The sequence below is a fragment of the Spodoptera frugiperda genome, chromosome 28 (genome assembly GCF_023101765.2).
Source record: "Spodoptera frugiperda isolate SF20-4 chromosome 28, AGI-APGP_CSIRO_Sfru_2.0, whole genome shotgun sequence".
In the NCBI taxonomy this organism is placed as follows: domain Eukaryota; kingdom Metazoa; phylum Arthropoda; class Insecta; order Lepidoptera; family Noctuidae; genus Spodoptera; species Spodoptera frugiperda.
Window position 1 is genome coordinate 6620246 of NC_064239.1, and position 25196 is coordinate 6645441.

Genomic DNA, 25196 nt, shown 5'->3' on the forward strand with positions numbered 1-25196 from the left:
AGCTCAGCCACTGAGTGGTCTGCGTAGAGGATGTTGGAAGCCCCGTAGCCGGCCCTGGACCTTGCGGCACCGGTTGCGCGCTCCTTGGCCTCCACCCGCTTGGCTTGCGCCAGAGACGCCCTCAGTTGGCGTTGAGCTTCATCAAGTCCCACATCGTGGGAACTTGATTTCGCCTTCACCTTTTTTACCCTACCAATTACTGGTTCCGACGAATCGTCGGATTCTTGCCTCAGGTGCCCCTCTCGGGGCAGGACCACTCGTTAAAGGTTCCTTCCCCACTATCACTACTTTCTCCGATCTCTAGTTGCGAAAAAAATATAAAATGCTTGAAATATTTATAAAATATTTTTATTATTTATTGTTTAAAATTTGCCGTCCCCTAAAAAGTGCCGCCCGGGGCGGGCCGCCGCTGCCGCCCCCATTACGCTACGCCACTGATGTGACAGTACCTACCAAAGTACAATAAGTATAGGGGAAAGAACCTGCTACACGAAATCGAGAACGAAGAAACGTAACGTGACGCGCTCTATGAAGTTGTTTACATACACATTTTGTATGGAGCTTATGTCAAAATTCTACCGCTGGTAGGCAAATCTATCGATCGGTAGGTTATTGGAATGCGCCGTAAAACTTTCGTATGTGTATCTTAGCAACGGTGTAATGTTTATTTATTGACAAAACCGTCAACAAACTACATTGTATTATTTTTCTCTATCAGTAAACACGAAGTAAAAGTGATTGAAAATGTCTGATAAGGAAGAAGACGCACAAGAAAATGTTGATGCACAGGAAAATTTTGAACCACAAGAAAATGTTGAACCACAAGAAAATGTTGAACCACAAGAAAATGTTGAACAACAAGAAAATGTTGAACCACAAAGAATTGAAGAAGAAGAAAGACAACGATACGATGAAGAGGTCATGGGCGAAGGAATGGGTAAGAACTTTGGTACCCATATCGTGTCAACACAGCCAATTAATCAGAGCACTGTACATGTTCATAGAGATTTAGAGACAATGTTTGTTCAGTTTCGTGTTTCGGTAAGACGATAATCCGACCACCACGACAGCTACTTAATACATAGTGCAGAACGAACCAATTGCTTTACGTACTTTCCTAGCTAGAGGGGCGAAACATTGCCGACATACATTATGTATATTGAAGAACTTTGATAGGTAGGATACAGAAGCCATAGAGTGGTTTCATAAATTGCATATTATTTATTGTTTCATCTTAGTCTTAGAAGGAGAGCTACAGGAAGAAGAGTATCAGGAACCAGATGACTACGAAGAATACGAAGGCGAGGAGGAAGATGCGGTGTCTATATTGACAGTGTATGACCCGGATGATTATATCTCGGGGGCAGTCATTAGCCCGCAGTCAACAATTCCGCCCAATATTTTCGAATTTGAGTATCCTTTTCTAGCAAGAGAGATAGAAAAATACTTAATACCATAATAATTAAAGAGACAAAGACAAAACAGTAAGAACGTGTTGTGAACGTGTGGGTGCGAGTTAGAAGTACGACCATGGACTAATGACGAATGAAACGTTGCGTTACCACGTGTAGCCCTGATTGATCAGCTCCAAATTATCCAATCAAAGATTTTGATTTGATTTTTGCTAAATGCGGTAACGTTTCGATCGTGTTAACTTAAAAATAACCTACCCTTTGCACTATGGAATGCATTGTTTTACATTTCGACAAGGTGGTACAAACATTGGAAATTATGTAGGCCACCCAATTTACTATTTACCTCTGTTTCTGTTATTTACATTTTTATTTTATCGGAATGTGTTAAAAGATCTTCGATAGATGAGAGTAACTTAATGTTCTGGTGACCAAACTGATCGAAAGAACTAATAAATCATAAATATTTGGTAAATTAAAATTTTCCTTATTAAAACAAAGATATTCCTACGGTTACAACTGTCATAAGTATTTTAACCTCTGCGCGTGCGACGATATGGTCGTATGCTTTTCATCTGGTAGCATGATCACTTTCTTGGACGTGAAGACTAAACAGACATGGTTTCGACGAAGCTCTACCGGTGGAACAGTTGGAAGTATAACGGTAAATAAAAATAACTATTTTATTTCACGACTATCAGATCAATCGATAACGTTACCTAGTATTATATATTGCATTGCATAATATATATTGCATTGCATAATAATTAAGCAACGTGATGATGCAAATTCCAAAAAGCACAGGAGAATTGATAAGCTTTCTAGTAGAGAAATGGGCAGAAATCTTTCATAGACGGTTCATCATCTCGGTAGTAATAAAATATAAAATTAACCTAGCTAACTTTGACCCATTTTAAGCACTGTCCTATTTTTATGTCTAGTCCTACAGAAAAGACCCTAACTACCGTATAGTGATAGCAGAGGACAGAGAGGGTGACCAAGAGCCATTAATAATTATGTACACCTGGCCTCAAATGGAAATGGATGCGGTTCTTCGCGATGGTACCGCAAATGGATATGCTATTCTTGATTTCAGGTAATTATATAGTTGGTTATTTTTGTTTAGAATAAAAATAAATATTTAAGGTTTTGTAATAGAATAATAAAACTTGACCATAGTATCGTTATGTCTGTAAAACTTGGTCATCATTTTTGAACCTATGTCCAGCCCTGATGGAGAACTGCTGGCATCTGTGGGTAAAGAGCCAGACTTCAATTTGACCATTTGGAACTGGAAACGTCATAAGATTCTTCTACGCACTAGTGCTTTTACATACGGAGTTCATTCTGTCATGTTTTCGCCATACTGTGAAGGGCAGCTCACTACCGCAGGTAATTTTCCACTATTCGAACTATTTCCATAATTAAAATAACTACTTACATGGTATTCTTTAAGAATATGCGTAATTAAGATCTAATAAAGTACTTCTTTTAGGCGCTGCTCACATAAAATTTTGGAAAATGGCACAAACTTTCACTGGCCTTAAATTGAAAGGAGAACTTGGCAGATTCGGGAAAACCGAAATCTGTGATGTCCTTGGTGTTTATCCAATGCCTGATGAAAAGGTAATAAAGTGTTCTTCTAATAAGAAGATATTTAGCAGACGTTACAATTATATTTTTATATTTTCAGGTATTATCGGGATGTGAATGGGGTAACATTTTGGTTTGGGAGGCTGGCCTCGTCAAACTAGAAGTGACTCAAAAAGGAAGAAAAGTCTGCCATAAAGCTCCAATTGTAAGTACCTAGTTAAAGACACGATTGACAAGTAGGATACCAAAATACTACAACTAAAACAACATTCTCATACCTTACACTCACTACACGAATAATCTCTATATATCAAAATTCTTCAAAAACTTTCCAGATCCAATTCATGTTGAGCGAAGCTGGTGATGAAGTGACAACGATAGCTCGCGACGGCTGTGTCCGTGCGTGGTACTGGGACACGGTAGACCAAGCTGATCCTCCAGAAGACGATCCTTTTGTTGAACTTAACCCTGTAGCTGAGACTTGTGTACGTACTCTGTAGATTAACGCTTTGTTTTGTCCACCGTCATGTCGTCGTGGCATAGGAGCGCGTATTCGAATGAAATCTTACTATCTTACTATGTGTATGTTGGTGACTCAATCACTTCAAAACGGCTGAAGGGATCCGGATGACATTCGGAACAGGGGTTTATTATAGTCTGAAATAACACATTAGCTACTTTCCGGCTATCCCGAGCGAAGCTGCGGGCAGAAGCTAGTAATAAATATCTGACTGGTATGGTAACAAACTTATTACAAATGGAATTGAAAAATAAATTGCCTTTTAAAATTATAGCAATGCACGTAAATATGATCAAGCTTTAGAACATTAGTACTTCGCCAATTTTAAGATCACTGTTATTTTAAATGGTGACCCATTGTTGCAGGTGCCTGATTGTCAGATAATGTCTTTAAAACATAAAAAAGACATGTTTTGGTACGCCCAGGTGAGTAAGTATATCAACAATTCGTTGTTGAAAACATGAATAGATGTCTATCTAAGCTATTTTGTTCATAGGACGGCAATGGAGGTATATGGGTTGTTGAATTGGAAATTGATAAAATAGAATGCGACCATCGGAAAGTGATAACGTGTCATGCTGGAGGTGTCGTGGCTATAGCGGCGTTGAGGACGCATCCAATACTGATCACGGCAGGTGAAGACGGAGCATTGCATGCTTACGACACAGAGAAACATACTCTGCTTGCGCGATATGTCTTCCCGAAACCAATAACTACTATTCTTTATCCTCCCTTGGATGTAAGTGGTAATGTTTATGTTAATATGAAACAAATTGCGAATAGAATTATTTTTTGTAATTGTTCAGGCGTAGTACAGTTTTATATAATAAATTATTTATATTTCGAGTTGTACCATAGCTCGATAGATGGCGTTCGCCGATTTAAATTCGAGCTATGGTTTCGTTACAAGGAATAGTATAAGTCTAGAGAAAATGTCTAAATATATTTGTCTTCGTTCGAGTGTGTGACGTTTTACTTCAACCTCTTTGGCGACAGTGGCGCCAACCCAAACATAAGGTCCTTCGAGCCGGATAGTATAGTGATAGTACAGTGACAAGTGCCTCTAGTGGAGGAAATCAGAACCAACGGTCGTCGAAGAGGAAGAAAACCGAGCGGAGTCCAAGGAGAGCTGAGCAAGGAGTTGTGTAAAGTGAGATAGTGTTTGTGAAGTGGCCATAAAAACTGTGAGTACATTGCCTTATTTGAACGTCCCAAGTGCTAGACAGTTCATGGACTTAGAAAAAAGTTAGGACTTAGAAAATTTAGAAGAAAGTTCAGGACTTAGAATAATTTAGAAGAAATTACTTGGGACTTAGAATAATTTCCAAAAAAGTGAAGAGACCCCGAATCTATGCCCGATTTTGCCTAGAAACGTCAAAGACTTAGAAAAATTCAGCTTCTAAAAGACATAGAAAAATTCCATCAGTCCAGACTTAAAAAAGGTTTCATTACCTATAAGAAAAAGTTCGGATACTTTGTCTACAACCATGGAGGCTAAGTTGAGATTGTTAGACGACCTCAAAAGTCGTATTGACAAAGGATACGTCAATTTTAAAAAGTCACCGAAAGACAGAATCAATCAGGCATACATTGACTCGAGGTTGGAAATACTAGAAAATCAATATCAACAATTTGTAGAAAAACATGATGAACTTTTGGAAAATTATACAGAAAAGGAATTGAGCTCTACCAGTTACATAAAAGACGATGTTTTTGAGGATGTTATGGACACTTTTATAACATACAAAGTAGATTTAAAAAATGCTTTACCCAAATCTAAGGCATCTGTACCGAGTGATGTTGATTTACCTAACAACCATCAAACAAAAAAGTTGTCTAACACAAAATTACCTAAAATATCCATCCCGACTTTTAGTGGTAAATACACTGAATGGTCATCTTTCAGAGATTTATTTTTATCATTGATTGATGGTAACGAAGCTTTGGATGATGTTCAACGTTTACATTACTTAAGGTCACAGTTGACAGGTGAAGCAGCACAACTCATAAAACACATACCTATTACACATGCTAATTATAAGAAATGTTGGTCTATGCTAGACAGCCGGTATAATAATAAGAGATTTTTAGCTAATAGTATTCTCAGGCGTTTACTTAGCCAAAATCAAATGACGGGTGAGTCGTCGGTTGCACTCAAGGAACTTTTAGATACAACAACCGATTGCTTGCACGAATTATCAAGTCTAGGGGTTAAGGTAGACGCCTGGGATATCATGATTATTTATTTAATTAGCTCCAAGTTGGACGTTGAGACTCGGAAGCAATGGGAATTGCAGGTAAGTCAATCTTGTGAGGATCTTCCTACCTTCCAAGATTTCCAAGACTTCTTAGACAAACGTTTTCGAGCCTTGGAATTTGTAGAACCACAAAGTAGCAAGTCTAAAGGTACCTCTAAAACGTTTCATGTAATTTCAAAGATATCCTGCCCTCATTGTTCCGAAGAACACCGCTTGTGTCATTGCAGGAAGTTTGCTCAGAAATCCGTAGAACAACGGCGTAACATTATAAAATCACGGGGTTTGTGTTTCAATTGCCTTCGCTCAAGTCATATAAGTATTAATTGTCGTGCAAATACCAAATGCAGGATTTGTAAAAAAAGACATCACACACTCTTGCATCAGAAATCGGATTCAGGTACGGAGAAACGCTCCTCCGCATCTCCGATTAAACTGAAACCACCGGACGAGACCACGGCTGAACCTCATCTTACAACCCATCATACTCGAAACATTCATAGTCAGGTCGTACTGACTACAGCCCGTGTTCAGGCTAGGTCGAGTAATGGGCATTCAAAAGTTTTGAGAGCCTTGTTAGACCAGGGTTCTCAAGCTTCATTTATAACAGAATGTGCGGTTCAGAAACTCAAGTTAAAAAAAATAGCAGTTAAAACCACTATTTCAGGTGTAGGTGGAAGTCAGGGCAATCTGACATCCAAATTTATGGTTAGGGTAAATATTCAATCTATGCAGGATCCTAACCTCACCTTTGAAACGAAAGCTTATGTGCTTAAGAAGATAAATGCAATTTTACCTGAAAGGAAATTTACATTAGTGGATTGGCCAGAACTAGGAAATATTACGTTAGCTGATCCAAATTTTAATAGGCCTAACAAAATTGACATTTTGTTAGGGTCGGGAGCCTATGCCAAACTCTTAAAAAATGGCTTAATTAAGGACCCTACGGGTAAAATAATGGCTCAAGATACTTACCTCGGCTGGATCATATCTGGAGAGGTCAGTAATTCAAATAGTGAGACATCATAATTTAGTTAACATGCACGCTAAGGTCGAAGAAAATAGTATTATAAAAAGTTTCAGGAAATTGAGGCAGGGTATTAATGCTCTAATATTTTAATCATTCGTCCTGAAGAACATCAATCATCTAGTCGAACTTACCTGACTTCACATGAGGAATATAATATTAGGCTTGACAATGGAAGTGATCTTAAAATAAAAAATAAACTAGAATTTTAGGACTTACCTTGAATCACAAATTCTTTCCATTACAAGATTTACTTACCTCGCAGTAGTCACAACTATCACTGATCCAACTGAAACTACTAAAATTAATACAGTCCACTGCAATACAACGTTTGTAGTATCTGCTAGGTTTGGCTGCATATTACTTCACTTACCGTTTACCGCTCAAATCTTCATCTCAAAAAACTTGATAAATTTAGATTGCGATGAAGAGTGGTCTAAACATCTAGGTACAAAGTAGCGGTCTTATTATAGTAGGCTACAAACCTAAGTTATTTACATGGTAGTATTAGATGAGAAGGATCGAGTTCACTGCAATCTTGTCACTTTTAAAAATAAAGGTGGCTCCAATATAACATATTTAATTATACTTACTAGGATTGGAGTCATGATGTGTCATAGTTTTAGTTATTAGATTGTAGATGTAGTTAGTGTTTGTTATATATTATTACTTTTATTTTTAGGAAATTTCTTTAAAGGAAATTATTACTTTCTTAGATGGCTTCGACAGGCGTGCTGGCTCAGAGGTTTATCACCCAGGGCGATGAACAACATTCATTGTAGAATAGGACCTCTAAAATTATAGAAGGTAATCCACCCTCACTCTCTAATTTAGGACCTCACTTCTTGAGGTATGATACCAAAATCATATTTGGTAAGCGTACTACCTTTGTAGGTACATCAGAGTTTAGTGTAAGCACTTCTGATGTAAATTCATTGACTCCAGGACATTTCTGTGATAGTCAACCATAGGTAGTACCATATTATTATCAACTTAGGTGGCTTAAGACGTTGGCAATTGACACAAAAAATGATTTAATATTGATACAAACACTGGTCTCGGGAGTATTTGACAATGTTCTTGCAAAGACATAAGTGGGCTAACAATAGAATATAAGGGCTCCCGAGTTAAACGTCCAGCTTGTAAATTTTGTGTTTTAACCAATGTCAATTAATTAATTTGTTAGACTTATACTTTTTTCTACGTCTTTATATTTCAGTAATTTAAGAACCAAACACCAAGAACTGTAGTAGATTATAATAGTATGTAATTAATTTTTAATTTATTTGTTTTAAGGACTATAAGTCCTTGGTGGGCGGTATGTTCAGGCGTAGTACAGTTTTATATAATAAATTATTTATATTTCGAGTTGTACCATAGCTCGATAGATGGCGTTCGCCGATTTAAATTCGAGCTATGGTTTCGTTACAAGGAATAGTATAAGTCTAGAGAAAATGTCTAAATATATTTGTCTTCGTTCGAGTGTGTGACGTTTTACTTCAACCTCTTTGGCGACAGTGGCGCCAACCCAAACAGTAATAGATACAGTGTAATTACTTAGAAGATAAATAAACGAATGAAATCGCAGGTTGATGAAACCTCACGCATTCTGATACTGGGTTTCCAAGATGGCACAATGCGGACTATACTAGTGTACCCCGACAGACTCCAAGGTCGGGCGAGTATGATCAATATACGGGTGAACTCATCATTGACCGTCCATAGCGACGACTCCATTCACGGCGACGTAATACATATGATATCGGTAAGATGCAAATATTCTATGATTAAGAAATTATTAAATATTTGTGAGTAATTGAAATCTAGCTTCTATAGAAATCGAAATCTAGTAATCTACATAATATTTTGTAATTTTACAGTTATTAAAACCTCACTCAAAAGCCATAACTCAAATAACGATAAACGAACAGCGCACCCTACTAGTAACTTGTGGGGAAGATAGCACCATATTCATTTATCTATTGAAACAAGGTACTCCATTCACACTTGAGAGAATCGGCTTCGTTGACACCCCTAATAACATCGCTTATATGACCTGGAAACCTGATTCAGTGAGTTAAACAATATTATACTAGAAGGAATTTGGACAATTATTGTTATCTCTGCATCATCATCATTATTACAATTTGTTGAGGTGCACACCACTCCACTGGTAGACATTCCTACGGGGCGTCCCACCATATCCAATCCCATACTTCGATTATTATGTGTGCAGCTATCTCTTCCTATACCGCGACAGCGCGTTGGGCGCTCTGATTTGACACATATACTATACGTACTCCGTCCGTCCGTACACTGAAAAAACCTGAAGAAGATAAAATATAATTCGAGTCCTATATTATACAAAATTGCTTGACTTTAAAATTTAAATTTTAGGAACGGGTGCTTCTGCTTTGCGGCCAAGTAGGCCTTATAATGGAAGCTGTACTACCGGAGCCAACAGTTCGCAATTACACTGACATTAAAACCTTCAAGTTAGAATTTGAGTCCTATAAAGAAACTTTAGTGAAAAAACACTTGTAAGTAGAAACTTGTTGTTATTTAATTATATCAGCTACGGCTTCCTTGTCATGCTTTTGCATCTCTTCACATACAACGTCACGCCTTTTATCCCCGAAGGGGTAAGCAGAAGTGCACATTACAGCACGTAATGCCGCTATGAAATGTACACCCACTTTTCACCATTTGTATTATCAGTCGCAAGTAATAGGGAGTGAGCCTATTGCCATATACTGGTTACAATTTCAAACTCCGTGCTACCTACTACTGATAAATTTTAATTTTTTTTTATTGATTTATCGGTAGTATGCGCCACAGACCTTTTCCTGAAGAAGAAGATCTGGCTAGCATTGATGAAGAGGCTTTGAAGGCTAAAGAAGAGGCTGAACTTCGAGATGATGACGAAGATGAAGGCGAATGGATCGGCGAAATTGAATTAAGTAAGTACATAGCTTAATCACTAGTCCATTGCATGTGCAAAGAAATGACCACACGGTCATTTCTTTTTTATTGCAAAAAATGGGGTATGAGTACCTAAAATAAAGTAAAGGGAAGAGTAGGTTAACTGAAATTGGTAAATTGTTCTATAAGTACTTCTATAATATCTCTTTACCTTACCATTACGCTTTTTAATCCCAATGTGTCTTCTGTCTCTTAAAATGTTTTAAATGGTTTCAGTGGAAAGTGAGAGTATGTTGGGCACAACAGTTACTTGGGCGGAATATTGTGAGGAAGGAGTGTGGATCGTCCAGCAAGGGACAGGAGCTTTATTACTCATACAGCCAGGCAACAACAAGATCCTTAAGTACGCACCTTTCCCTGGAGCCTGGTGTGAGGATATGACGGCATTAAAATTTGTGTAAGTCGATATGACAGATTTGTACGTAATATATTTATTTGAACTTCTCAAGATTTCTATTCTAATAATTATATATATTTTTATACAGATGTGAAGGACGTTACCTCGTGGTTGGAACAAATACGGGATACATACGTATGGTTCGCATGCCGACTGAGGAAGAAGATAATCCTGATCATCATTTAGGCTTGTGGATGACCGCACAGCAGAAGCTCATGAGAAAACTTAAGGGCAGAAGACTCGCTAAAGAACAGGTTAATTTTCAGTCTTACGTTATTGTGGGAAAAATATCTACTATTGGCAAAAGTTACCATAAATAAATGAGGATTCCAATTTTGTACGTTTCGTAAATAGAATCAGTGTTTTATTAGCTCAAGCACCTGGACATTCAGAACTGACAATTGCAAACTATATATAAATTCTATTTTTTAATAGGTTGATAGTAGATTCACATTAGCGAATCAGTAAAAGTTTAAGTTTGTCTCGTGATTTAAGGTACCTTTAGACAACGACACTATATTCCGCACCTACACGCAGTGTATAAAACTAATGTGTCTGTATGAACACGTGTGTCTATAATTGGAAAATTGATTGTGATCTTACGCCTTACTTTCAGTTACAACCAATCCCTCGCATAGACTTCATAGATTTCTATTACTTGCCGATGCATGACCGCTATACAGGAGCTATCACTGTCCTGGAATTTAACAACGATTCGAGGTAAGAAAGAACTTTGTTAAATAACACGTAGCTCATACAAAATAATACAAACTAATATTGATTAGTGTAGACAATTTATTTATCTATTTACTTTCCCCAGTTACCTGTACACCGCTGGACGTGACGGAAATATATTCTCTTATGTCATCAACTTTCCAGAACAATTGTTACCCATACCAGAAATTCCAACACCTCGAGAAATCCCTGTAAGCACAAAACAAACATATATTATCACTACAGTACATTAGTAGAATCTATGTGAGTTCTGTACTGTCAATAATGTTCTCTTTTTACTACAGAAAGTAGAAAAAGTAAAGGAACACAGCACGGTAGAAGGCGAGATGATGTCACACGAACAACTGAAGCAGAAAGAGGAATTCGACAAAATGATGGCGATCGCCAACGCACATAAGAAACGTGTTCGCGACCAACTTTATGCACTGACAACTGAATACAACAAACTGATTAAAGCGTAAGCGTAATCCAACTACCTATTGTGTACATAAAATCTTCTAGAAAGAAACGCGATCCACTCCACTCCTCAGTACATCATTTAAAATTCTAACCACTTTCTAAGAGCTTTTGAAGTATCTAAGTTTTATTAATCTGTTGTAGGAACAAAGCATTACCACACTCTCAGCAAATAGATGTTACCCTCGACAAACGACCCTTAGAAGTGCAAGAAAGAGAGCTTGAAGATGCCAAAGCCCTTACTATAAGGAAATTAGCACACCAGCTGGAGGCTTCCGATTTGGGTTTAGCAAAGATGCATTCCAGGAACATTATACAGTTGGACGTGTATCCTTTCACCGTGAGAGCTGTCGGGTTAGTTTCCTAAATTATTATTCTACTACTATAATTTATTTTGTATTAGCGAACTCGAAATATTTTATACTGTATAGTATAAGTCAGTAGTAGGCTTGGCCTGTCAACTGTTCTTCAATTATAAAATAAGTTAATCATAGCCTCGATTCAAATAATAAATAAGCGAAACTAGATATACGTTTTATTTTCGCTTTGAAATCGGGTCTTCCTCATCAACCTTAAAAAACATGGGCCCTCATGAATCAAGTTCACACACCACTATATTCTGAACGTAATAGATTTTATGTTATTTCAATATTTGTAAGAACGTTATTATTGGCGTTATTGTTAAATTCTAAACCTTTGTTTTATATTGTCCCATACAGCAATCCAACGATAGTGATAAGACCTTTGCGCCAGAAGAATCTCTCGGCTGCCTTCTATGCACAATTGGAAGAAGTGTACCAGAAAATGGCAGAAGCCGCACTGAAAGGAAGGTAATATTATTGCAATTATTATTTTATTTTTTTGTTCTCTTCGTAAACGTCATCGTGTTATTTAATGTGTATATTGTAAATGTACATGCTGCTTAGGGATATGAATTTATTGGAATTAGCTGATCAAGAACTGAAGTAAGTAATCCATTTAAAGGTTTTGTGCCACACTATGTACCTAATGCACGCACACACCTTACGATTTAACTGGACTGTACATCATGAGGAGCTGGACATCTTAAAGTGTGTAGGCTGTATGTATGCTGTATGGAACTATGGACCTTCAATTGAAATGTACAATTAACCTGCACAGTTAAAACTGCACAGTTAAATCGTAAGGCGCTCACTACGTAGTGAAGTTTTAAGTAGGATTGGATTTTGACTTTGTGCGCGTAAAAGGTAAGTCGGTTACCCAAGTAATGTGTGTGAAACAGCTTTGTTCTTCTTCAATTTCTGTATGTCTCTATCTTCTCCTTTCTCTAATTTTATCATAAAGTGGGTGTGCATGTAGAAATTTATGGCCTGCACCTATTGCTGCACAAGTTCTATAAATTACTTCTTTCAAACTAGGCGAACGGAGTCATCGATTCGTCGCATGGGAGCACGAAAGACATCATACGGACCTCCAAGAGTTGCTTCGTTCTTACTCGGCTTACCTCCAAAGCCACCATACCCTCTGAAGAAAGCCCTCAAGAACTACCACGTCCGTCTAAACAGACACCATATTCAATATATTGAGGTACGTAAATACCTTCCTACCAATTCCTATTTTTCAACTCATACAATTGCAACTGCAAGTTTTAAATCGCTTTAAAAGGTACACTCTTGCTTACTTCATACACATCTAACAAGGTTAGTAACTATCGACATTTTTATCAATAACAAGTAGTAACATGATTACTTTTTAACCCCCGACGCAAAAAGAGGGGTGTTATAAGTTTGACGTGTCTGTCTGTCTGTCTGTCTGTCCGTGGCATCATAACTCCCGAACGGATGCAGTGATTTCAATTTAGTTTTTTTCGTATGAAAGGGGACTTCTGTGCGAGTATTTTTAGACATGTTTGATGAAAATCAGTTGAGCCGTTTTAAAGTTATGGGCGGTGAAAGTGGGGAGATTAGCCGAAGGTCTGCAAAGATACTGGAATGGGGTCTCAAATTAAACCGCGCTGAAAGAAGATATTGAAAGATATTATTTTTTCGTATTACAAAAATTAAAAAATAAATTAAAAATTAAAAAATTAAAAATTAAATTAAAAATTTAATAACATAAATATAAAAAATTTAATTTAACGTTTTATTATAAATAAGAAAGCTTGCACCAATGTAATCTTTAGCCTACTTATAGAAACAAAAACTAGTAATTAATAAGTAAAAAAATAAATATGTGAATAAAAGCGAACGACCTTGACCTTAGATGTAATCTTTACCTTAACAAGAATCGAAATTATAGTAAGTATATGTAATATACTAAGCCTAACTTAACCTAACCTACCTATAAAAAGTATGAAATAAAAAATTAAATTAAAAATTTAAAAAACCCCCGACATAAAAACTTAGTTTCCCTTTAAAAAGTAAAAAATAATATAAGAAACTTAATCTTAAAGTACCTAAGAATGTACTAATAATTCTAAAAATAAAAAATACGTCTCGTTGGGGGACCGCATGAATACGGACTGCACACCGCCGCTTATGAACAAATCGTAGATAAGTAAGAAATAATTAGGAGCGGTCCCCCAACGAGACGTATTTTTTTTTAGAATTATTAGTACATTCTTAGGTACTTTAAGATTAAGTTTCTTATATTATTTTTTACTTTTTAAAGGGAAACTAAGTTTTTATGTCGGGGGTTTTTTATCCTTATCAAACAAATTAAAAAATATATTTTTGCTTTACGTAGTGGCAAGAACATTTGAACCGTAAACCGGACCCCAACGCTATGCCACCTGGAGCTGCTGAAGCGCTGAAGGAAGCTGAGGCAACCATCGGCAACCGCATACTCAAGACAGACCCTAACTACGTCGCACCACCCGGTCATAATACGCAGATGAGAGTATGTCTCTGCAGGAAAGAGGTTAGTCTGTCTTTGTACGTATAGGTAAAGACTGGTATTAAAGAATGCACGAAAGAGCAACTATCAACGTTTAAATAAAACTAAAATTAAATAATACATATGTGTATCGAACACACAGGTATGTATGTGGACGATACATACTACATAATATGTAATTTCATAACTAGTTGTTGCCAATTTTAGCGTGACATTTTTCTTATTTAAATACTGATTAAAACTTTAACTGCCACACTCAGAGTCATTTAATGGATACTTAACCCAGTCCTTAGCAATTGTTTTCCATACAAAATCGTTACTAAGGAATAGTTTAAGTAATCATTAAATGTCTCTGAGTGTGGCAGTAAGAATTTAAAGGATAGACTACTGGATTATCTTCTTTTTGCTCAGATCTATGACCTGAAACATGAGTTCAACGAAAAAGTGCTAGAGCTACGGAATCGGAAAGTGCAAATGTTACAACGTATGAAGGAGATCGGAGAGCGACTGTCCGAAATTCGCATAGAGATACCGCCTAAATTAGCTAAGCCGCCACCACCCCTGCCGGAATTTGACGACGAACTGGAATTTCCTGAGAGACACCTTGAAGTTAGTATACTACTACTGTAGGTAGATTAAGGTCCGGAGCTGCGGACTACCTAGCAGGTTTACCGGGGTTCCGGCTCGAAAAGCAGGAGAAGGAACGGGATGGTTTTTAGTCAGTAAGAGTCTGACACACCCTCTCGCCTCGCCCAGGGCGGGAGAAGTCATTGGATGATTTTCCCTCCTCAAAAAAAAGGTAAATTAAGGTTTTCAAAGGTAACATCAAAATTATCAGAATCTACGTTGGATTCCCTACGCTGAAAGAACACGACATGCTATTATACAATATAAAGTTAATAAGATTTTATATTATTATACTGAAGACAGATCTTGATTTAAAGGTAAAACCCGAACCAATACAAACAATTATGGGCAGAATGCAGCAAAAGAAATCGCAACATGCACAGGAGCGCAGGAGATCCATGGTTAAGTCCATGGAACCTACAGCGAGAGTACGTCAGGCAAGAGTTAACAAATTTGTACCCGTCAATGGTAAATATCATAGCTTGACGACAAAAATTTAACTTGCATACATTAAACAATTTTTCCGTATCTATAACTGGGTATTCCTATTTTCATATTACATATACCCAGATATACCTAGATACACAGATTTTCTTTTCCATTTTAATATTTTGACCGAACTGTAAACTAGTTAAAACATAAGTATTTACATAATTATTTCAGAATCAAGACCTCTTTTTGCTTCATGGGAACTTTTAAGACTGAGACAAGATCAAGAGTCGACTACTGTTGAAACTGAGATTCGTGAGAGACGCATCGAAAGGTGAACTCGTACAATAAGTATAAAAAAAAAAATTACTATTTTTGTCATTAATTCTCTTATTATAAATATCGTCACGCCTTTTATCCCCGAAGGATTAGGCAGAGGTGCACATTATGGCGCGTAATGCCACTGTACAATCATGTACACCCACTTTTCACAATTTGTGTTGCAAGTCCCATGTAATAGGTGGTGAGCCTTATTGCCATATACTGGGCATATTTCCATTTATAAATATGTTTATGGATATAGACTTTACTTATTTACTATATTAGTTATTTATAAAAGAATAAGTGCTACTTAAGATTGTTTCGACTAATTCTAACATGATTTCAACGTATTTATTTTCACAGACATCTGTATGAACAAGACATGCTACTCGTGGATGCAGACGAACACGTCAAGCTATTTGATTCCCGATTGAAAGAGCTACAACGAGAGCGTATAAGAGTCCAGGTGTTAATATATTCAATGTTCTAAAAAGAAATGCTTAGATACTAATTAGTATACCTACGTAAGATTATTCTCCCTTCAAATTATCGATAGAGGGAAGACAGAGACAGAGATGTACCTAAAATAAATATCAAATTAATGTAACTTAACACCCATTTTTGCCAGATATACCTTAACATGATGAACTTAATAATGAACCCTATATACAAACAATATCCTTTTCTAGGAAAAGAGCCAATTATTAGAGCTGCATTTACATCAGTTGCACAGAGAAATGAACGTTTTGAATAGGTTTGAAATGCACGAAGATCGCTTGGCTGAACGAGTTTATGTCAAATTGATGCAGGTGACGATTTTATTTCACTTCACTACTTAGAAACTTCTCATTTTTAAAGAAAAACGTACTTTACTAATCAACGAATGCAAATAAGACAATTATGAATAATAATGCATGCTTAGGTTACACTTACGTTAAAAATTTTACTATACTTACTTATACATTCCTCTTTCCTTCACAATTTTTTTTTTTTATATTGAATGGGTCGACGTTTGGCCGCTATCTCGCCTGATGGTAAGTGATGATGCGGCCTACGATGGAGCACGTCTGCCCATAAGCAACCTATTCACTCGGGCTTTAAAGACACCCAGGTTGTACCCATCAGGAAACACAGACTCCGGCAATGAGTTCCACTCCCTAGCAGTTCGCACAAGGAAGCTTGAAGCGAAGCGTTTCGTGCGAGTGGGTGGGATATCCACCATGAAACGGTGTCGCCTCGATCATAAGAAAATAAGACCAAAACAACATAAGAACATTGTGGATTCCAGGTGCGAGCAGTACAACAGCAAATAATAGACTGTGAGCACCGCATTGAAGAACATATGACTGAGAAGGATAACCTGGGCGCAATGTGTGAGGACCTGCAGAGGAAATTCAAACGTCTCGTGCAAGACAATAAGTTTGCTGATTTCCTTCGTAGGATATTCAAAAAGAAATACCGTCAGCCACGTATTCGTGATGATGATGGTAAGTTAGGTGCTTCTTTCGTTTTGCGTCTAGATTCAAGGCTATTGAGGAGTCTTCTCGTACTACTAAAATCTACTGATCATTTTTATATTACCTACTTTTTTTGAGGGGGAAAAACAACCAATCGCTTCGGGAGGGAGTGTCAGACTCTTACTGATTAATAATCACCCCGTTTCCTACTCCTGCTTTTCGAGCCCGGGGCTCCGGCTAAAACCGCTAGGTAGTCCGCAGCTATATGGTAATATAGCAAAAAGAGAGGGGTTTATTATATTTATAAATAGGTATTATTTCGTTAGATCCAAAAGAAATTCAACATCTTTTTATCTCCCAGGGTTGAATTAACGACCATTTTAAAGGATTTTTATAAATGTTATTTGATCCGCTTAAATTATATTTCCAGAATCATCTGAGTCTGAGTCTGAGTCATCATCAAGTGAAGAAGACGATGAAGGCAGTTTGGACAGTCGAGATATTGGGCCAATACGCCTCGACCCCAACATTTGTCCTGAGGGATGCGATAGAGAAACCTATGACAAAACTTTTGAAATGAGAAATACCAGGTTCGTTAATAAATCTAGTACTTATTTCTTTATTAGGTTATTTCAACACGAACAGTCTTAGGCCGCGAACGCACAGGCAGGTGACCGGCTGCACTTTTGTTTACATGGATGCACGCCAAGCGACTAGCTAGGCGCTAAGCGCGCAGTGCAGCCGGTCGCGTTCATTTTAGAACGTTCGTTTTACTGGGCTACTCGCTAGGTGATGCGCTAGACACTAGGCGCTAAGCAAGCCACCTGCCTGTGCGTTCGCGGCCTTAGACTTAAAATTGGTAAGGTGCCCGGTAATCATTAATTAGGTATATAACATAGTTACTACCTACTTATTTAGCAGTATTTTAACGCCCTATTTCTTCTTCTTTACATAATTAAACTTTGACTCAACAGACACAAGCATGAACAGAACATGATGGAGCAGGATCGTCTGGTGGAACTCTTGAAACGTGACATTGAGGCTCATAACAAAATCAAGCGCAAACTTTCCGTGCAATTGGATCGGAGGAAGAACGACCTTAGGGAATTTATGGTAATAACAATCTATTATCAAAATTACTTACTATCTAGAAGTAGATATTAACGTTACTTTTAATTTAAATTCTGGTGATTTATTCTTTAGTTGGAAAAACAAACCTGCATGAACGAAGTAGACACGGTGGTGGTCCTGCGGTACGATCAGATCAGAGCAGCGTCTATCGTCGGCTGCACTGGACCCCAGGGTCTGTCACAAACTGTGGTCTTTCCCGAAGCGTTACTCAGTCGTCTTCGGAAACGAGTGCTTGAACTTCTGGAGGAGATTAAAGAACAGAAATTAAGACAAAGGTAACTTTATAAAAGGAAGACAATGAAACAGTCTCGGTTGTTCGAAGTTTGTTCTTAATTACATTCTGACTAATAAATTTCAAACTGTGAACTCCAACACACCTGCCAAGCGTGGAGGTGATAGGCAGCTTTTTTTTGAGAACGCCCATTTAAACAAAATATTTCCTAGTGACTATATAGGTCGGTCTGTCACCAGGATAAACCGCACGCACTTGTTCCGTATGAACATAGATCTGCGTGCGATGGAAGCGGAAGCGGAGGACTTGCGCGCGCAAATGCGTGACGTGCTGACGCGCAAGCTGGGCAAGCCGCGCAAGGTGGACCGCACGCTCGACGACCTGCTGCGCCAGATGGCGCGCCGCCACAAGTACGCGCTCTCCTACGGCACGCTGCCGCACGTCATCGCCCAGCTCCGCACCTGGAGCGTACGTACTCACACTACTTTAAATACCTATCTTTCTCTTTAAAACCTAGCCGTCGTCTTCAAACCTCTCTCGTCATCAAAAAGAAGCAAAAAGCACCCACACTACAAGGCCAGCTGCAAAGTACCCTACACATATTAACTGTCGAGATTGTATGGAGAGATGAATGGAAGTGATGGAAGCCAACGTAATAATAAGTAATTTATTTTATGGTGCTCTACAGTTTTGGCCTACGCCTATTTGTAGATAATCTTGAATTTTAACAGAGATTAAAATTTTCTGTTGTCCTTAAATAAATACTTCTTATTATAATCTTAGCAAGCCTTGCAACTTTTCCTGGCAATGGTAAAATACGATTATAAATAAATATCTACGGACAGAACTGACCTAAAGACAAAAAGGTACAATTACAACCCTTGGAGACTGGGTTTCCATTCAAGAAAAAAACAATCCTGCAAAATTTCATTTTTCAGGAGCGACACAGTACTCTCGAAAAGAAATATCTGAAAACTCTGAACAACTACTCCGATCGCCTCCGATTGGCAGCAGCGATGCAAGCAGAAGTTCTACCACTAAAGGTTGGTATACAACAAATTATTGATTATCATGGCATAAATTAAAAATCCTAAAATTTTTATGTGGACGGCCTAATGCCACAATTGTATAAACCGATATTTTAATATGAAGTTTAAACATTATAGCCGACTAAGATTCCTGTTGAAATGGCTGGTGGTTACAACGCGGAAATATACCAGCGTGACGTAATGCGTCTACTGATAGTGCGACAAAGACAAAAACAACAAATTAAGGTATGTACAAAGATGCAATGCAGTTCTAATAGTTTATCATTTTATTTAATCAGGAAGACCTCATAGTCGATACTCCATGTCTTCCATAGTATTATATTCTTCTTTCGAAACGGGCCATTATTATGTCTCTTACTCAAGCCCCATTACATAGAAATATAGCCGCCACTAGTGGACTTTCCATTGACAACAATTTTATTAATAACAGCAACTACAAGAAGAGATTGCAAGTCTCCGACAGAAGCCGCTTTCCTACAGGGCTCCACAATCGACCTACACACCTCTCGAGCCGGAGCAATCAGACATTTACCTGTTCATGGTCCCTCGGTCCCACAAACAACAACGGATGAAATACTTTCCTATGTGAGTTTTATAAGAAACGAGATCAATGTAATGTACCTACAAACCTGTATAAACCTACCCAAAATACATATGTAAAAAGATTGCATTTTTAAGCAATTGTATCTTCTTCCATATTTACTCTTAATGCTTTGGGCAAACAAGATTATTGATCAGTGAACTTCTGAATACTTGAACAATTCATTCTTCATTTCTAAAATATTCTCATCTATCTGCCCACAGAACGCCCTTAGGCTCAAGAACGAAGTTAAGACCCGAAGTAAATATAACAACACTGTTATACGACTGCCTTGACGCTATGCATGTCTCTCGGGACGATGCCGAGCTTCTCTTGCTTGACGTCATGAAATTACTACCTGACGTTGTAACCGGGTTTGTAGAACATTCGTCATTTCATAATAATATGTGTCCATAAGTCATGGTCGAACACGTACATTTATCACCTCTTTCTTTGCCTGCATGTACTTAAAAACAGATTGCACATTTTACAGCGATCACATTACTCTGACCCGCCTGCCGACCATAGAGATTGGCAAACCCTCTTATGCAGAGGATCTAGACTCTAACTCCACGAGTTGATCATGGTGTTAATCCAAATCCCACAAAATTTATCTTATTCCCTTACTGTTTAGTGTTGTCATGGGTCCTAGTACCTATCCATAACAATCGCATTTTTTAGGATTATTATATCAAACAATTTGTTTTTAACATTCACGTTACCATTTTTCGAAACAGAAAATGTTCCCGATACGAATTGGTTGATACGACCGTACGTACGTGGCTGTTGAAATCTGGTGGCGACCCCAGTCAGTATAAGAAACAAACTCGAGCGTTTGATGCTTTAGCTGCCTTGACGGATCGTTTGGTCAGGCAACAAGTAAGTTTAATGTAAAGTCAGTTTATTAATTTATTATTACACTGAAACCTACGTTCATGCACATGCAGATCTTCGCTAATTGTCTTTTGAATCAAATTCTATTTGAATGCTTAGATAGAAGCAATGGAAGCCCCAGAAGATCCAGAAGGTGTTATAGACGATTTAGAAGACGCCCTGAGAGATTTGACGGAAGAGTCCGATACACTAGCTGACCGACTCGGGCCAGCCATCGCAGCATTATTACATTCTGCACATTTCACGACTATAGGTAAATTACCTCCTACAGCCTTACGTATGAACCCAAAGGTACTTTTAGTAAGTACTTCAACTTAATACCTTTATTTTTCTCAACTACAGAGGATCCTGAGACGTTGGCGTCTCTTGTGAAATCTCTCACTGATGATAATCATCCAATCACAAAGGATAGCGTTGAGCGAATTTGTTCCTTTGACCTCCTTGAAGACATTAAAGGTAATTTCTGTATTACATGCCATTAACTGAGTGTGTGTTAACTCCAACCGTGTAAAATGGTATTACCTGATCTACTTAAGCAGTATCGTTTTATGTGCACATAACACCTAAACAAAATATCATCGTTGCCACGAGAATATCGTCGCCTACTTACTGTTTACTTAATTGACTGCACGGTCAGCGCTGTGGCTCAGCAGTCTCGGCTGCGGGCTCGATTCCCGCACGGTACAGTTCTTTGTGTGACCTTCAAATAGTTGATCTGGGTCTAGATATCAGTGTATGTGAAATTGTAAATTTCTAAACGCACCCACGAAACAGGAGGAAATGATAGTGTGGTGCAAGTTTTTTAAAAATAACTTTGGATTATTTCTTTTATTAGATTGTGGTATTGACATGCCACCTGAAGAACTGCGGGTAGTCATCGATCATGCAATGGATGCTTTAAGAGCTCAAATAGTCGAGCCGTTAGAAGCTTCGGAAGTTCAAAAGGAAGTTCAAAAGGCATTGCGAGACAAGGACATTGAAGCGGTTAGTAGTTTTAATATAAAAACGTAATTAGAACTTAAATTTGATTTTTATGTTCCAAACTAATTATTTTTAAATAACGTGTATTTCAGATGATCAAGAAAAGCATCGTCAGCGTTGCATCAGATCGCAAAACACTTGACAGTGAAACATCTTATATTCGCAAACGTAAACAAGACTCTCAAGATCGACCATCTACAGATCGCAAATCAATATTGGCTGCCACGTCTACATCGGAACACAAATCTTTACCAACCCGTGTATCTATCGCCACACAAAACGTGCGTGGTAAAAGTATTACACTATCGTCGCACGAAACCAAGTTGAGCACCTTGTCAATGGACGAGCGCAAAACGTTAGCAAATCGAATCTCCACAAGTATTCTGGGACGGAGCAAAACAAGCCAATCTGATGGGGTTAAGGTTAAACCCAGCGTCCAAATTGACCTACCAGAAGAAAGCCAAAAAACAGAAGGTGAACAAAAAGAAGGAGAACAAACAGAAGACAAACAAGCAGAAAGCGAACAAGTTGACGGCAAAGAAAAAGAAGGGAAACAAACAGATGGTGAACAAGCACAAGGTGAACAAGTAGAAAGTGAACAAGCTGACGGTAAACAAAAAGAAGGGGAACAAACAGATGGTAAACAAGCAGAAGGCGGACCAGCAGAAGGCGGACCAGCAGAAGGTGGTCCAGCAGCAGCCGAAAAAGCAGAAACCGAAGAAACAGAAGACAAACAAGCAGAAGGTAGACAAGCAGAAATTGATCAGGCAGAAAGAAGACGGACTATATTTAAGGAAGGAGAAGATGATGAAATTTAATGATATAGATATTAGAAACCTCGAATTATGATAAATGTAAAATTTTCCAGAAGATTTTTCTAAGTCTCACATTTAGTAGTCCATGATAAATCCTGGCAAGTATTATATTGGAATAGTAAAAGTTAAAAAAAAAACGTTACAATATAAATACTTACATTTACCATGTTGATAAACCTTAGGTTTTACAGGAACATCATAAGATTTACCATGTTTCGAGCTTTGAGACAGTAACAGAATACTTATATGCCTAGGTATATTAAATTCATGGTTACCACACTTGTCACCATTCACCACCACGTGGGTGGACACTCGAAAGTTCTAAGACAACACTTCTCTTTTAAAGTTTTATTTTTTCGCTAGTTTTCCCTTTGGCAAGGTTGAAATATTTAGTTTAATTTATTTAGTATTTTTGTTTCTTATTTAATTTTCTTACTAAGTTCATACTTGATTCTTTGTAAGTTACCTACCTAATTTATTTTTCAATACATAACATCTAGTTTATATAAGAAAAGTGTATTAGGTAGGTAGCTAATAAAAAATACCTATTATATGTATATGCTACTTGAGTTTCATTATGTTATTAAGTTATTTAATTTATTTATAGAGCTTGGACTAAGTAAGAAAGTACCTAAGCACTAGGAGAATTGTAGAAATATAAAATTATTCATCTAGGTACTCACATTAATAAATCTTACTTGTCTTACTATATTATTATATAATTTTATTGATACATATTATAAAATGGGAAAGTTTCGAGTAGATATGTTTGTTACTCAATCTCGGCAAAACGGCTGAAGGGATTGGGATGAAATTTCCAATATGGATAGATGATATGATCTGGAATAACACATAAGCTACTTTTTATCCCAACGGAAACACGACTGAAGCCGGGGGCAGAAGCAAGTTAAGTTAATATATGGGTCAATTTAATTCTTTATGTTTTTTGGTATTTAATGATTAAAAAGTATTGTTACTGATACTTGACTAATAAATATATAAAAATATTTAACCATGTTTATACGTTATTTATCCTAACTTGTTTCCTATCCTACTAGTAGTATAAATGCCTCGTTAGTCGAGTGGTGGCAATTGCAACTGCCGAACTAAGGGTCTCGGGTTCGATTCCCGGGGCGGGCAAAGTAGGTATTATTAGACTTTTTTCGAAGACTCTCAGTAGTAGCACGGAGTCTGAAATTATGCCCAGTATATGGCAATAGGCTCACCCCCAATTACATGGGACTTATAACATAAATTGTGAAAAGTGGGTGTATAGTGAGGTTACGTTGCGTAATAGTATAAATGCGGAAATTTGTGATAATGTATGGATATTTAAATGTTTGTTGTATTCTTTCATAAAAATACTATTGGACGGATTTGGATGAAACACCGAAAACGCAAGCGAAGCCGCTGGAAAAATAATATTCTATATACCTGAAATCTACCGCTATTGCTGTTTAGGTTCTTAGATAGGTACAAATAGCCTCAAAATGGTATATTGAGGCTAGACTTAATGGTTGACCAAGATAATTATAATAAAATATTTCTCCCGACTCCTAGTTACTGCCTGCCTTCATCTCGTAAGAAATTGCATTCTGCGATAACGTTATTTTTGTTTTATGGTACTGTACAATAAAGTATACTTATATAATTATAAAATAATTAAGTTAGTAGCTACAAAAAGTTATTTTTAATAAACGGACCTAAGTACCTACGCAATGTGCGTAAAAGACACACTTTCTGTATGTTACTGTGTAGGTTGGCCCTTGTTTGATAACGGTAGTCCGTAATAAATACAAGCTACCTATTTATTTTCAAAAGTATAACAGTCCCTGAAAGTTACTTCTATCTATCTTTAGAAATCCCACAATCCCTAGTCTTTTAATCCACAAAAAGCTAGGCGCATTTTGAAGGTTTCCCCCTCATAATCAATAATAAAAAAAAGGACACAAAGGTTTAGATATACACAATTACACATATTCATATATAGATTCTTCGCGCCTGCGCGTTACTCAATGCAGTATTAATGCGGCATACGACAGCATAGAGTAACGCGCAGGCGCGGAGATACATAGTGCACCAACATAATAATCTTACTTATTTCCGGTCTAAATTGTTTATGGTTTTGTCGGGACAGTTTTAAAAACGATCATAATTTTATGATACCCCGATGAGACCTAATGGTACCTAGGTAATATCTTGAGTAATATTTTATGGATATAAGTAAAGATATTAATTAAAATCCACTAATTTCTATAAAATCAGCATTATCTACCATTTTTGTGCCGAAAAAGTATAAATTTCTTAATATTATGTTATTGCTAGTATGACACAAAAAAAATACTTACAATATCTTATCTAGTAAAATATGTTATTAATTACGATATATTACACTATAATATTTTTATTACCGAGTTCGTTTTGCAAAA

At 37.3% G+C, this 25196-nt stretch overlaps 1 protein-coding gene across 2 annotated transcripts; it reads left to right on the forward strand.

The window, feature by feature from the left end:
• The first annotated feature begins 586 nt into the window (after window positions 1-586).
• LOC118265208 (cilia- and flagella-associated protein 44) lies at window positions 587-23779 on the forward strand. Of its 2 annotated transcripts, XM_050705917.1 has the most exons (43): window positions 587-937; window positions 1239-1413; window positions 1914-2076; window positions 2354-2508; window positions 2641-2804; window positions 2908-3038; window positions 3106-3210; window positions 3341-3490; window positions 3891-3950; window positions 4022-4264; window positions 8396-8572; window positions 8688-8879; window positions 9205-9347; window positions 9634-9767; window positions 10006-10186; window positions 10275-10440; window positions 10803-10906; window positions 11007-11112; window positions 11206-11378; window positions 11522-11731; window positions 12097-12207; window positions 12304-12342; window positions 12775-12943; window positions 14102-14275; window positions 14663-14860; window positions 15196-15346; window positions 15542-15641; window positions 15992-16094; window positions 16318-16437; window positions 16917-17115; window positions 17516-17675; window positions 18060-18198; window positions 18289-18491; window positions 18688-18916; window positions 19387-19491; window positions 19615-19722; window positions 19928-20082; window positions 20302-20451; window positions 20815-20956; window positions 21071-21224; window positions 21314-21427; window positions 21807-21955; window positions 22045-23779. In XM_050705917.1, exons 1-43 carry the CDS (start codon window positions 745-747, stop codon window positions 22768-22770), a joined length of 7023 nt encoding a protein of 2340 aa, XP_050561874.1. In that variant the 5' UTR covers window positions 587-744; the 3' UTR covers window positions 22771-23779. The 2 variants fall into 2 exon arrangements, with proteins under 2 accessions (XP_050561874.1, XP_050561875.1); XM_050705918.1 differs by lacking the exon at window positions 12304-12342 and having other exon boundaries at window positions 588-937.
• Window positions 23780-25196: the final 1417 nt, after the last annotated feature.